The 13,544-nt window shown below is 46.1% G+C and overlaps 2 protein-coding genes across 3 annotated transcripts in view; one reads left to right on the forward strand and one right to left on the reverse strand.

The window, feature by feature from the left end:
* Positions 1–1,840: 1,840 nt before the first annotated feature.
* Positions 1,841–5,914, reverse strand: ORMDL2 (ORMDL sphingolipid biosynthesis regulator 2). The gene is made up of 4 exons (XM_028712296.2): positions 5,763–5,914; positions 3,950–4,124; positions 2,753–2,904; positions 1,841–2,646 (listed from the first exon to the last, which is right to left on the reverse strand). The coding sequence occupies exons 2-4, from the start codon at positions 4,121–4,123 to the stop codon at positions 2,511–2,513; spliced, it is 462 nt and encodes a 153-aa protein (XP_028568129.1). The 5' UTR covers position 4,124; positions 5,763–5,914; the 3' UTR covers positions 1,841–2,510.
* A 136-nt stretch (positions 5,915–6,050) lies between these two features.
* Positions 6,051–13,544, forward strand: part of SARNP (SAP domain containing ribonucleoprotein) — a 56,651-nt gene continuing 49,157 nt past the window's right edge. For both annotated transcript variants that reach the window (XM_028712274.2, XM_028712282.2), the window contains exons 1-2: positions 6,051–6,200; positions 9,888–9,987. In XM_028712274.2, the coding sequence (XP_028568107.2) occupies positions 6,165–6,200; positions 9,888–9,987 (136 nt within the window). In that variant the 5' untranslated portion in view covers positions 6,051–6,164. The remainder of the gene's footprint in view (positions 6,201–9,887; positions 9,988–13,544) is intronic.

The raw sequence follows: 13,544 nt of genomic DNA on the forward strand, positions 1-13,544 counted from the left end.
AAAAGCAAACACGAAAGCACCCTTGTACGTGGCATGTTTTCTACCAGGTGGTAGCTTTGAAATATTTCTAATTTACCTTCAAAGTTGCAAAAGAACTGGCTCCCACTTTTGCTTCTCTCTAAGGTTTTTTAAAGGAAGAAATAAAACCCTGAAATGCATTTAAAGTAACTGGGTCTTGGTTTAAATTTGACTGTGCTTGTATGTGATGGAGTGGCAGTCTCATCTCAGTCAGTTGTCAGGGTGTACCGAGCCCACATTCTCAGTAGATGGGTAAGAGATCTCATCTCGGTGAGTCCAACCATAAGAGTCCTTCTACACACGTGATATCTAAGCTTTGCAGCTTCTGTGTGTACCTGTGTGCCCTCTCCCCATGCTTTTCTGTTCTGTCATTAATCTTGTGATCACAGGTGTGGCTCAGGGTGTTTTGAGGAGTGGGAACCATCTTAAAAGCAAGTTTTGTTAATGCGTTATTGATATTGCCTATCCTCCAAAATCCTGCCTATGTTTGACCTCCTGAAACTAAAACCAGTATCTGGGCCGCTGGCTGTAGGATATATGGAAACATGTAAACTTTTGGAGCTACTCAAAACTAAACGAGGACTGATTTGACTATGAGGAAGGGGTGTGTGTGTGTGTGTGTGTGTGTGTGTATAAAGAATTAGCATTGCTGCAACTATATGGTGTGCACACTCCAGCTGCAGCCTTCTGGGTAGCAGAAAATAGGCAGCATGGTGCAGTTTCACCAGCCACACAATACTCCCCATTCTTCACAAGAAAAATCTAGCAAGGCAGAGCCATTAATGCAATGATTTTGTCGTCACTTGGAAGGAAATCTATAGTCCACCCCAGGGGTTAGCAACCTTTTGCAGCCATGGGCCGGTCCACCGTCCCTCAGACTATGTGGTGGGCCAGACTATATATTTTTTTTGGGGGGGGGGATGAATGAATTCCTATGCCCCACAAATAACCCAGAGATGCATTTCAAATAAAAGGGCACATTCTACTCATGTAAAAACACGCCGATTCCCAGACCATCCGTGGGCTGGATTGAGAAGGCAATTGGGCCGCATCTGGCCCCCGGGCCTTAGGTTGCCTATCCCTGGTCCATCCCAATACAGTGGTACCTCGGGTTAAGCACTTAATTCGTTCCGGAGGTCCGCTCTTAACCTGAAACAGTTATTAACCTGAAGCACCACTTTAGCTAATGGGGCCTCCTGCTGCTGCTGCCGCGCCACCGGAGCCCGATTTCTGTTCTCATCCTGAGGTAAAATTCTTAACCCGAGGTACTATTTCTGGGTTAGCGGAGTCTGTAACCTGAAGCTTATGTAACCTGAAGCGTATGTAACCCGAGGTACCACTGTACTAGCAGCTGTCCACTGCTGGGGGAAGAATGTTTTTAGAAATTAAATGCAAGTTGTTAACAGGCCCCCTTTTCAGATGTTAACATTCACTAGCATGTACCGTGTACATCAAGTTGTCTTGGTTGGGTTCAACCCCTTGTTGAATGCAACAATACTGTGCCAGCGACTCAACAGCTCCCTGAATTGGGGGGGGGGCAGTCATAAAAGGAAAATTTGGCAAGGCTAAAAGACAGGCTTTCTGTATTTGAAATCCACATGGCCTGGATTGTTGCCTATCTGGACCATCCTCGTTTGAGAATGGGGAGCTTTTAAGTCTGTGGTTCCGATCAACCACAGTATTTTTGTGTTCAAACAGAAAGGTCGGTCTCCCCCAGCCCTGGAGGGACGCTGGGAAAACAAAGATGGCACTGGAGGCCTGCACTGTGCTATGCAGGCATCCAGCCTCTCCGATAAGAGATTAGGTGGACAAAAGCAGCATGGAACGTTGACAAAACCTGTATTTTTAATTTACTGCTGCACCACTAGCACGGTCTTGCATTTCTCCTTTATAACCAGAAGGATTAGAAACCTCTTTTGAAAACAGTAGCCAGGTTATGTGGTGGACTCAAGGATTTGCACTTGAGTGCCAATGAACCAAAAAAAGGGAACCATGGAGCAGAATCATGAACTACAGTCATCGCAGCATGACAGTTCACTTCTTTCGTAAGAGTTCCCCGGCCCTCCCGCCCTGAAAACAACCACCCCATAAACACTTTCGTGTGACAGAATTCTATAAAAACAGAAAAGGTTTACACAGAACAGCTGTATCTCCCGGAAGCTCGTCTCAGGCACCCATTACAAACAGCTCAAGTAGAAGTCTTGCAGGGGACGTCCTGGAGATTTCATGCCCTCCTAAGGATTCAGTCTTTTCCAGCAGAAGAGGTGCCGGTCTAATTGTAGACTAGCCGCATGGAGAATGGGTTCTATCCCGTAGCAAGAAGCAAAACTCAATACTGCTTAGCTCTGTGGACAGCTGACACTCTCCCTGCTAGCCCACCCAAGTTAATGCATGGTTCTCTGGAGCTTCAGATGATGTGACTGCAGCATTGCCATCAGGATTTTGCAGTTAAGAGCTGTTTCTTTCGGGAAGAGTCAATATTCCGACTGCTTTCAGTACTTGTTGATACCAAAGATGCGCACGCCATGGAACAGGGGTAGTTTGGGCAAGAGGACGCTCAGCAAGGAGCTAGTGTTGATTATGAAGTGCACAGGGTCATATTTGGTATAAAAGCTGGTCAAGATGTAGCTAATGGGAAATAAACATGCTGTTTTTAGCTGCATGAAAAGAGTTAAAGCTTTGCTGCTTAAGTAAAAGACAAAGCAGTGCAAACGAAGCCATTCCTGGTACTTACAGGACAATTGGTGAGATGCTTAGGAATTTGCGAGAGGACGTCCACTGTGTGCCATAGTCAATCTGCTCCCAGTGTGTGAGGAGGCGATCCTTGCCCTGGTCTGGTGTTTCAAAGGGGGTTCCTTTCACTGTGTGTAGGAGCCAATACATTGCCTGGTGGGGGGCGGGGTGGAAAATAAGTGAATTAAGATTGTGGCTTTTCTTCTCTCTCCCTAGGACAGCAGGAAAGAGGACATCAGCTCAGATTCTTGTGCAGCTCAGTTTAAAAGGAATAGCTGAGGAATTTCCATACAGTGGTACCTTGGTTTAAGAACAGCTTAGTTTATGAACAACTCGGATTAAGAATGCTGCAAACCCAGAAGTAGGTGTTTTGGTTTGTCAACTTTGCCTTGGAATAAGAACATGTTTTGCTTCCTGTTGAGTGTGTTCCATTTGTAAATTGAGTCCCCCGCTGCTGTGGGAAAGCACACCTTGGTTTAAGAATGCTTTGGTTTAAGAACAGACTTCTGGAACGGATCAAGTTCGTAAACCAAGGTACCACTGTATTGGTATTGGTCCAAACATAAGCTGCATCCTTAAAATGAGATCACTTCAATGATGCAAGAGCACAATAACAGGTCACACACTGAGTTTTATACAAGCTAGCTTTGGAGGGTGAAAGCGAGGCCTATATTCAGGCCTATATGGAAGAAGGTTCGACATACAATGACGACAAGTTTTGTCCCATGATCTGTGATAACAATCAAGACTTCTCTGCTTGTAGAAAAGAGAAAAGGCGCATACAATCCCTAGGATCTGTAGCAGGTATAGGGAATATGTTTTCAGCCTGAAGGCTGCCAGGGACTGTGTTGCAGGGGTGTGAAGACGACAACACACAAAGCGGGCAGGGAAGCCATGGTTGTAATTCTTACCTTTGTCCAACAAGCTAGTTTCTACACGCACACACTCATTTCTTACCCTGATCCAAGCAAGCAAGGATCCCTATCAGAATACAAACTCACATTCCACCCAGGCAAGAACAGTCAAGAAGGGTGTGAAGCAGAGACTGAAGGGTGTGTCTGGGAAGGTGTTATAACACAAAGAGTCCCCAGAGTTTGAGGTCCACCACCACCAACCCAGAGAATGCATTAAAGGCTCAGGTGCAAAATATAGCTTTAAGGAACTTAAGTTCACGAGCTGATAAAAAGTTATAACCTACCAAGTTATGGATGACATTGGTCAGAGTCCAAACCACAGGAACGCTAAAGAAGGGGATGCTGAGAAGAATGATGTGGAGGAGAACCACTGAGATGCTATAAGCCAGCCAAATGCCTTTGCTGTTCATCACTCGGGTGTTGGGATTCACCTCACTGTGGGCTACACCAACATTCATGCTGAAGAGGAAAAACAACATGCTGGATGCAGAGATACTGTACAGTGGTACCTCAGGTTACATACACTTCAGGTTACATACACTTCAGGTTACAGACTCCGCTAACCCAGAAATAGTACCTCGGGTTAAGAACTTTGCTTCAGGATGAGAACAGAAATCGTGCAGCGGTGTCTCAGCGGCAGCAGGAGGCCCCATTAGCTAAAGTGGTGCTTCAGGTTAAGAACAGTTTCAGGTTAAGAATGGACCTCCGGAACGAATTAAGTATGTAACCAGAGGTACCACTGTACATTATATATTATTTCATTTGAATCTGTAAAATAGAAAATGCAGAAATACACACACACAGTTGTTTCACGTACCACATTGCTATCAGCTATAAAAAAGTGCTTCTTTCAAGCCTAATTTTGGGGAGCTGGAGGAGAGAAAAGAAGCTAAGGAAAGCCTCTGCGGGCGCATCCGAGCCCACAGGTGCCACACTGGCAGCCATGGCATAAAACAGTAGGGTGTTTTATGCTTATTCCTATTTCCTGCTTCTTCCGTTTTTTAGCAGCCGAGGAAACTGCCTCATTAGTCCTGTGGCGGAGTGCTTACTGGGCAAGGCAAGAAGGTCCCTGGTCCTGCCCCAGACACCTCCAAGAAGGGCCCCACCCCCCCGTCTGGATCCTTGACTACCATAGCCTCGGCCCTGTATACCTGAAGAAGCATCTTCACACACCCCCATCATTCAGCCCAGACAGGGAGGTCCACCTCCGAGGAGCTCCTGGCAGTTCCCTCACTGCGAGAAGTGAGGTTACAGGGAACCAACAAGAGCTTTCTAGGGAGTGGCGCCCCAGCTCCTGCCAACCTAGCAGTTCAAAAACATGCCACTGCAAGTAAATAAATATGTTCCACTGCGGCGGGAAGATAAACGGCATTTCCGTGTGCTCTGGCTTTCGTGACGGTGTCCCGTTGCATCAGAAGTGGTCTAGTCATGCTGGCCACATGACCTGGAAAGCTGTGTGCCGGCTCCCTGGGCCTGAAAAGCGAGATGAGCGCCACAACCCCATAGTCGCCTTTGACTGGACTTAACCTTCCAGAGGTCCTTTACTTTTTTGCCTTCCTACGGAAGGCCCTATAAATCACTATACAGTGGTACCTCAGGTTAAGTACTTAATTCGTTCCAGAGGTTTGTTCTTAACCTGAAACTGTTCTTAGCCTGAAGCACCACTTTAGCTAATGGGGCCTCCTGCCGCGCCCCCGAAGCACAATTTCTTTTTTCATCCTGAAGCAAAGTTCTTAACCCGAGGTACTACTTCTGGGTTAGCAGAATCTGTAACCTGAAGCGTATATAACCAGAGGTACCACTGTACAACCTAGTTTAGAAGACATCTGTATGAGGAAGTTCTTAATGTTTGATGTTTCTGTATATGCTGGACCAGAGTGGCTGGGGCGACTCAGTCAGATGGGCTGGGTACAAATAAATAAAATAAAATAATAATAATGACGATGATGATAATTGGTGCAGGGCCGACACTAAGCTCACGTGGGCCGGTGCTCCGACTCAGGACAAGGCGGTTCCCTGCGAAGCCCTCATTTATCACCAGAAACTCGTGACACCGCCTGCCCCACGACCCACAACGGAGACCTATAGGAGACCTACGCGGCTGGTTCCGCGGCGGCGGCGGCGGCGTCTCTTCTTCGCAAGGGAGGGACAAGGCGAGGCACCCGAAAGCAGCGCTTCTTCCTGCTTCTGCTTCCGCCGGCAGGCGGTCTCCAGGAAACGATTCCTCGTCCCCGCCCCCCACCGCCAATCAGCCAATCGGGCAGGCGCCCCGGTCCTTCCCCATTGGCTATTCTCTGCCGCCGCTCTTCGCCTCTCTCCCCGTTTACCGGTTAAAAAACCCCACACACGAGCCAATGAGCGAGACGGATGTTAGGGACGCGTCAAAGTTCATGGGAAAGCGAGGCCCGGATTGGGCGGCAGGGCCTGAGCGGGCACGCACGGTTTGCCGTCGGGGCGCGAGGGAGGAGGCCGCTGAGGGAGGGGGAAAGCGAAGGGAAGATGGCGGCGGAAACAGTGGAGCTGCACAAGTTGAAGGTACCGAGGCCGGGTCTGAGTGGGTGGGGCGGACTCCTCATACTCTGAGGGAACAGCGCTTGGCCTCCTTCTCCTCCGCCTCACTCCAGGCTGGCGGCGGCGGCAGCAACACTGAGGGGAAAATCCTGAGGGAGCTGCCTTTCCCCCCCTCAGGCTCCGTGTGGGGATTTGCGCCGTAGGACCAACCGGGCCGCCGAGTTCTCGCGAGGGCGGGAAAAGAGTCGCGGCGGTTCCCGTCGCGCCGCGCTCCCCTCTCAGGCCGGCTGGACCTGCGGGCATCGCGCCATATCTGCAAGAAGGGGCAACGCTCTCCTCGCCCACGTTGGTTGGTGGTAGCTGCGTAGCCCGAGCTGAACGCCCTGGTGGATCAGGCGAGGGGATCTGTCTAGCCCAGCATCCTGTTCTCACACAACTACCAGCCAAGATGCCTGTGGGATATAGGAGCGCGAGAGAAAACTCTCCCCTCCCGTGGTTTCCAGCAATGGTAGTCGGAAGCATTGGTGCCTCATACTGTGAAGCAAAGGAGCAAACTCTTCGCCCCCCCCCCCCATTTTTTTTTGAGAGTGCCTTGAGGGATAGATACAGTGGTACCTCGTGTTAAGTACTTAATTCGTTCCGGAGGTCCGTTCTTAACCTGAAGCACCACTTTAGCTAATGGGGCCTCCCGCTGCTGCTGCGCCGCCGGAGCACGATTTCTGTTCTCATCCTGAAGCAAAGTTCTTAACCTGAAGCACTATTTCTGGGTTAGCGGAGTCTGTAATCTGAAGCATATGTAACCCAAGGTACCACTGTATATACATATACAACACACACACACACACATATATACAGATAGATAGATAGATACACACACACACACGTATATATACATACACACATAAATTTATAGACATATATACATATACACACACATACGAGACATGGGTGGCGTTGTGGTCTAAACCACTGAGCCTTGGGCTTGCGGATCAAAAGGTTGGCAGTCCAATTCCCCCGACAGGGTTAGTTGCCATTCCTCGGTCCCAGCTCCTGCCAACCTAGCAGTTCGAAAGCACTCCAAAAAGTGCAAGTAGATAAATAGGTACTGCTCCAGTGGGTAATGGCGTTTCTGTGCGCTTTGGCTTCCATCACGGTGTCCCGTTGCACCAGAAGCGGCTTAGTCATGCAGGCCACATGACCCGGAAAATCTGTCAGCGGAGTGGACGAACGCTGACTCCCTCGGCCTGTAAAGCGAGATGAGCACCGCAACCCAGAGTCGTTCGCAACTGGACTTAACTGTCAGGGGTACCTTTACCTTTTACGTCGGTTTTTTAATGTCTCCATTGATGAACATTTGGTTTTCAAATGCCATAAACCCAGAAGTAAATGCTTCAGTTTTTGAACATGCCTCGGAAGTCGAACACACCACGCGGCTTCCGCTGAGTGCAAGATCCTGAGGCCTACCTGTTGGCTATTGAGTTTTCAGTTTTCGAACGTTTCAGAACTCAAACAGCTTGGAACCTGGGTGCCCAAGCACCCACAAATTCCCCATGAAGGGGGTTGGGCACTCTCAAATTTTGGTGCTAGGGCCACGCACGCTGCATGGCACCCACAGTCACAGGACCAAACTGGCACTCCTGATGGGCATTCCCATTCACATGGTGCGGGTGAGCCCCATTATAATTGATTATGTGGCTCTTACTTGCCCCGCCCCCAAATATTTTATTCAAGTTGGCACCTCTGCTGTGGAGGTAGAGCATATCTATATGGCTAGTAGCCATTAATAGCTATCTCCTCCCCGGATTTGTGTAATCTTTCAGTAAAAGTTGGAAGCATATCATTGTTGATTTACTTCAGTTAGTAAGTCATTTGGAATGAATAGTTCTCAAAGTGGCTGATAGCTAATTCTCAACAATTCAGTACAACGCAGTGCTCTCTCATTTTAGTAGTGGAGGATGTTATGTTAACCTAGTAAACCATTGAGCCTCTTGGGCTTGCCAGTTGGAAAGTTGGCGGTTCAAATCTCCATGACGGAGTGAGTTCCTGTTGCTCTGTCCCAGCTCCTGCCAGCCTAGCATTTTGAAAGCACATGAGTGCAAGTAGATAAACAGATACCACTGCTGCAGGAAGGTAAACTGCATTTCCGTGCACTCTGGCTTCTGTCATGGTGTTCCGTTGCACCAGAATCAGTTTAGGCATGCTGGCTACATTACCCGGAAAGCTGTCTGTGGACAAATGCCAGTTCCCTCAGCCTGAAAGTGAGATGAACGCCACAACCCCATAGTCACCATTGACTAGACTTAACCACCCAGGGGTCCTTTACCTTACCTGCCTTCTACAGGTTAATGGATGACAGCTCCTCTGTCATCCCTGACCATTAGCCATGCTTGCTGGGGCTGATGGAAGTTGTAACCCACAACATTTGAAGGGGTACCAGGCGAGGGACTATGTTAACTCCTCTTCCCCAGCTCTCTGGTGGCGAGTCTAGCAGGAAATGGCCCTGCCCCAATAGCACTCAAAATAAGAAACAGGAGGGAAGAAGTCAGCCACAAGCAGGTATTTGTATAAAAATGTGTGTTCCTGTGAAATTACGTAATGAAAGTTGAATGTGTTTGAATGGAAGTCTCAACCTGAACCAGTAGAACACTTCATTTTACAAATGATCTTTTAAAAGCCTATGTCTTCTCTTGTCCTTTGGTTACTCAGTGAAGCATGAGCCTCTCTAGGATTAAGGTTGCAAACCTTTGCCCACTTATATAGGAATCAGTACAACCTGAATATAGAGGAAGAACTTGCTTTGATAAATCCACTTTATACAATTCAGTCCTTTCCCCCCCTCTCAGTTTGCATGCTGAACTTTCTATCATTGCTGCCCCTGGTTCTGGGCAAACAGTATATTGCCCAGAGATAAATGTGGGGAACCAGGAACCTCCCAGTATGAAATAAATGTTTTCCCTTTTATGTTTGTTATTATTCATTCAAAGCATCCCCACCTCAGCCAGAAAAGTTCCCAGGGCAGCTTATATAAGATCATGCTTATATACTTCCCATGTTTATATACTTAATAAATTATTGAAGCAATCTGAAAACCTGTGGGACCCTTGGTAGGCCCTTATGAGCACCATGACTCCTGGTGATGGCAGCTGTGGTGTGGAAGGTAGGCACACAGCCCAAGAGGATGTAATAACAGAGTAAAACTACAAATTTATAGAAGATGTGGTGGAGCAGCATAGAATTGTGATGGTTGTCACCAGTAATGTTACTCTTGCACAAAGTTGGAGCAGTCGGAGGTGCAGTGGGTAACTTAGTGAGATCTCATTTTCCCAGGAACAAAATATTACCATGTGCATTTAGAGAGAAGTCTTCCATGAGGAAAACTAGTGAATAAAGTTCTAAGGTGTCTAGGCCAGTGAAAGGTTAACTTCATAAGTCAACTTTATTAACTATTGTGAGATTGAGAATCTTCTATTTTTGGTCTTGTTTTTACTGCAGATTCCTACAGGCTATCATTACAAATGTTATAAAATGAGTGTTGAAAAAAATCTAAATAAACCCCATGTCCTCATTAAAATACACAGCCTTAGCTTGTTCAAAACCTTTCACCACTTAATATCGATCCATTATGATTATTGCATTTTTGTACATGTTTCCTTCCTAATCTGTAGGAAGCCACACTTTCTTTATTAAGGCAAAGTCTCTTCTACTTTACAGCTAGCTGAGCTGAAGCAGGAATGTTTAGCCCGAGGTCTGGAGGCAAAAGGAAACAAACAGGATCTCATCAATAGACTCCAGGCCTACCTTGAGCAGCATGGTATGTTCCTACACTGCATTCTTCCTACACTCTACCAAGATCCTTCTAACAAGATAGAGCAGAGTCCAGCAAAGGTTACCTTAAATATTTAAACAAATGTGTTGCTTTTTGGATGTTCATTGTGAAACTGTTTACAGTCTTTCTGTACAAGAGTCAAAGGTTCCCTGTTTGACTTCAGTTTATTAATTGCTCTTCATATAAAATTCTGAAATGATTGAGCAAGACATAGGCCACTTTCTAATGTCATGCTAAACCATGGTTTAATGTTAAGTGACCAAGCCTCTGGCTCAAGTGCTCGCCTCTCTGTTTCTGACATGGCCAAGAGGAGGAGTTGGAAGCTTTTGCTTACATTTTTCATTAATTGCGTTTTTGCATTTTGTTCAATCTCATGGATGCGTTTTTGGCAGGGCCCTCACTATTCCCTTCAGAATCTTTGCCAGTGACAGATACAAGGAAAAGAAACATGAGCTGGCATGGTGTAGTGGTTAAGAGCGGTAGTCTCATAATCTGAGGAACCCGGTTCACATCTCCGCTCCTCCACATGCAGCTGCTGGGTGACCTTGGGCCAGTCACACTTCTTTGAAGTCTCTCAGCCCCACTCACCTCACAGAGTGTTTGTTGTGGGGGGAGGAAGGGAAAGGAGATTGTTAGCCGCTTTGAGACTCCTTCGGGTAGTGATAAAGCGGGATATCAAATCCAAACTCTTCCTCTTCGTCTTCTCTCTAGTACCAGCAGTGGTCAGGAGAAATGTTTCTAGAGCTAAGAGAGACAGGTTCAAACCCCACCACCACCCCAACTACGTGTTCACAGGTTTTATTTTCAGTAAAAGGCACAACTGACATGGATAAATACTCATACTGTTGAAGACACTATTTTAGAACAGAAACCTTTTGGAATGTAAGGATGAAGTGCATGTCTGCAAAGGAAGCAACTGCTGATATAAGACGCTTTATCATGGTGGTCAATAACATTGCATTGAAAGCAGAAAAAGGGGATTTGAATTCTGCTCCAGGCAGATACTGGAATCCACTCTAGCCCAAAGTACACTACAGCTGTTGTATGCCACACAGGTCTACCCACTAATTTCCTGGTGGCCTGGGCAGCACGGCCACAATGCTGGGCTTGGGACCGTCTACTAGTCCAGGTAGGAAACTTCTATGATTCATTTCAGTGCTCACCCTCCTGGCTCCTCAGCCTTTCTGTTTCCTGCCAAGCTCAGCAGATGTCCTCTGTCCTTATAGACCTTAACATTTTTCTTGGCTCCCCCACCCCTCCCCAGCTTTCAGACAGACTAATTACAGTGGTACCTCGGGTTACATAGGCTTCAGATTACATACGCTTAAGGTTACAGACTCCACTAACCCAGAAATAGCAGCTCGGGTTAAGAAATTTGCTTCAGGATGAGAACAGAAATCGTTCTCTGGCGGCGCGGTGGCAACTGGAGGCCTCATTAGCTAAAGTGGCGCTTCAGGTTAAGAACAGTTTCAGGCTAGGAATGGACCTCCGGAACGAATTACCGTGTTTTTTGCTCTATAAGACTCACTTTTCCCCTCCTAAAAAGTATGCAGAAATGTGTGTGCGTCTTATGGAGCGAATGCAGGCTGCGCAGCTATCCCAGAAGCCAGAACAGCAAGAGGGGTTGCTGCTTTCACTGCACAGCGATCCCTCTTGCTGTTCTGGCTTGTGAGATTCAGAATTTTTTCCCCCTTGTTTTCCTCCTCCAAAAACTAGGTGCGTCTTGTAGTCTGGTGCGTCTTATAGAGCGAAAAATACTGTAAGTACTTAACCCGGGGTACCACTGTACCCTATTGGTGTCTTTTCATCCAACATCAATGAGTGATGAGGCCCAATCATACACCATAGCTAAATAGCTTAAGGTCTTAGATTCAGCATCTTCCTGCTCCTAGGCAAGTGATGGCTCACTCAACTAGAGCTACAGCCACCATAGTGGTCTGGCAACTAATGTCAACATTAGAGGGCAGTCCCCTCTGCTGTTACCAGACATTATAAAGGGGATGCCTGCACTTCTGCAGAAGCAGCCCTTTGGAAGGTGTGTCCTTCAGATAATAGCTAGACCATAGGGAGTGGATTCAATATCTGCTCAAAGGAACATAGGCTCTGGTAGGTCCCAGCATAGTGGCATTGTAGTCCAGGCTGCCAGGAAAATGTAACTTGGGTCACTTACTATGATATGGGCCTTTTCTGGCAACAGTGTTCACCCAATATGCAGCAGCTCTCTCAAGAGGTGGTCATATAAATTGTTATCAGAGCAGTTTAGTTCAGTGTATGCTTGTTACTATTAATATTAATATTATTATACATAATGCCAACTATGTTCAATACACTGTACACAATTAAATGAAGAAATTCTACCCTGAAGTTGTACAGTCTAGAACAACAATTATAAACAATACAACAAGAATCAGTAGTTCAGAACACACAGTTCACAAGCCATTAAAATTGAGGTTCTTTCCAGTGACATTGTTAGGTTTCTCAGTTGTCTTGCAGATCCTACAGTTTTTAGAGCTTGACCAGAAGGGAAAACAGGAGCTAGGAGGAGCCCTGAAAAAATCATGTTTCCTGCCTGGGCTGGCAGAGGAACACAAACCTAGAATAGTGACTATGTAACCCTGCTGCTAGAAAAGACCTGTATCATAGTAAGTCACTAACATTACATTTGATACCCCAAAATCATTTGAAAAAGTAGAGAGGCAATGCCTGGCAACAGAAAATTAGAACCCCAATGTCACTTTTTCTTAGCAACCAGAGACATCGAAGTTTTCAGAGGCAGCAAGTTGTTTCCAGCAAAATGAAAACAAAAAGGAATTTAAATTTGCGCATATTACAAGCACAAAAATGCAAGTTTAATATAACAGATCCAAGAAAATAATTTGAGGAACATATTACTGAAAATATTAAGGCCAGCAATTAAAAACAGGAGACTAGTTAGGAAGGCAGTTGGATCACTAGAGGACCAAGGAATTAAAGTTCTGTTAAAGGATAAGGTGGCTGCTGAAAAACTGACAAATTATGTAGCTGATGAAGATGTAGAACAGAGGCCCAAGCGTAACATGACCCATTGAATTTGTATTCCATAGGTAAAGCTATGCTCAAGATAGCTTACAGCATGAAAACTTACATAATTACAATCATAACAAAAGTAGTCAAATAAAACATATCAAAAAGTTCACAACCATAATTGCACAATTTCCACATAAATCATTATAAGATCTAAAAATTAAAATACAAAAAATTAATATTAACAACAGCAACAACAAAAACCCAGCAACTCACCCCACCCTGCCAAACAATACCCCCCAGAAATCCATTCAGAAGCCTCAGCTTTTGTAGCTGTAGTTGGTCAGGACCCTGCCCTCCCAAGCCAGGTGGAAAAGACTAACAAGGCAGGGAGCAGGTCTTCCAGGACTCACAGCCATGATGTTTGAAGTCTTTTAAAATCACCCTCTAAATAAGAGAACTGAAAAACATTGAAAGTAATCACCATTTTTTTATATAAAAAAAAAAGCCATTTCAGAGTGGTTAACTTAAATGTTTGT

Source organism: Podarcis muralis, chromosome 2 (genome assembly GCF_964188315.1).
Source record: "Podarcis muralis chromosome 2, rPodMur119.hap1.1, whole genome shotgun sequence".
NCBI lineage: Eukaryota > Metazoa > Chordata > Lepidosauria > Squamata > Lacertidae > Podarcis > Podarcis muralis.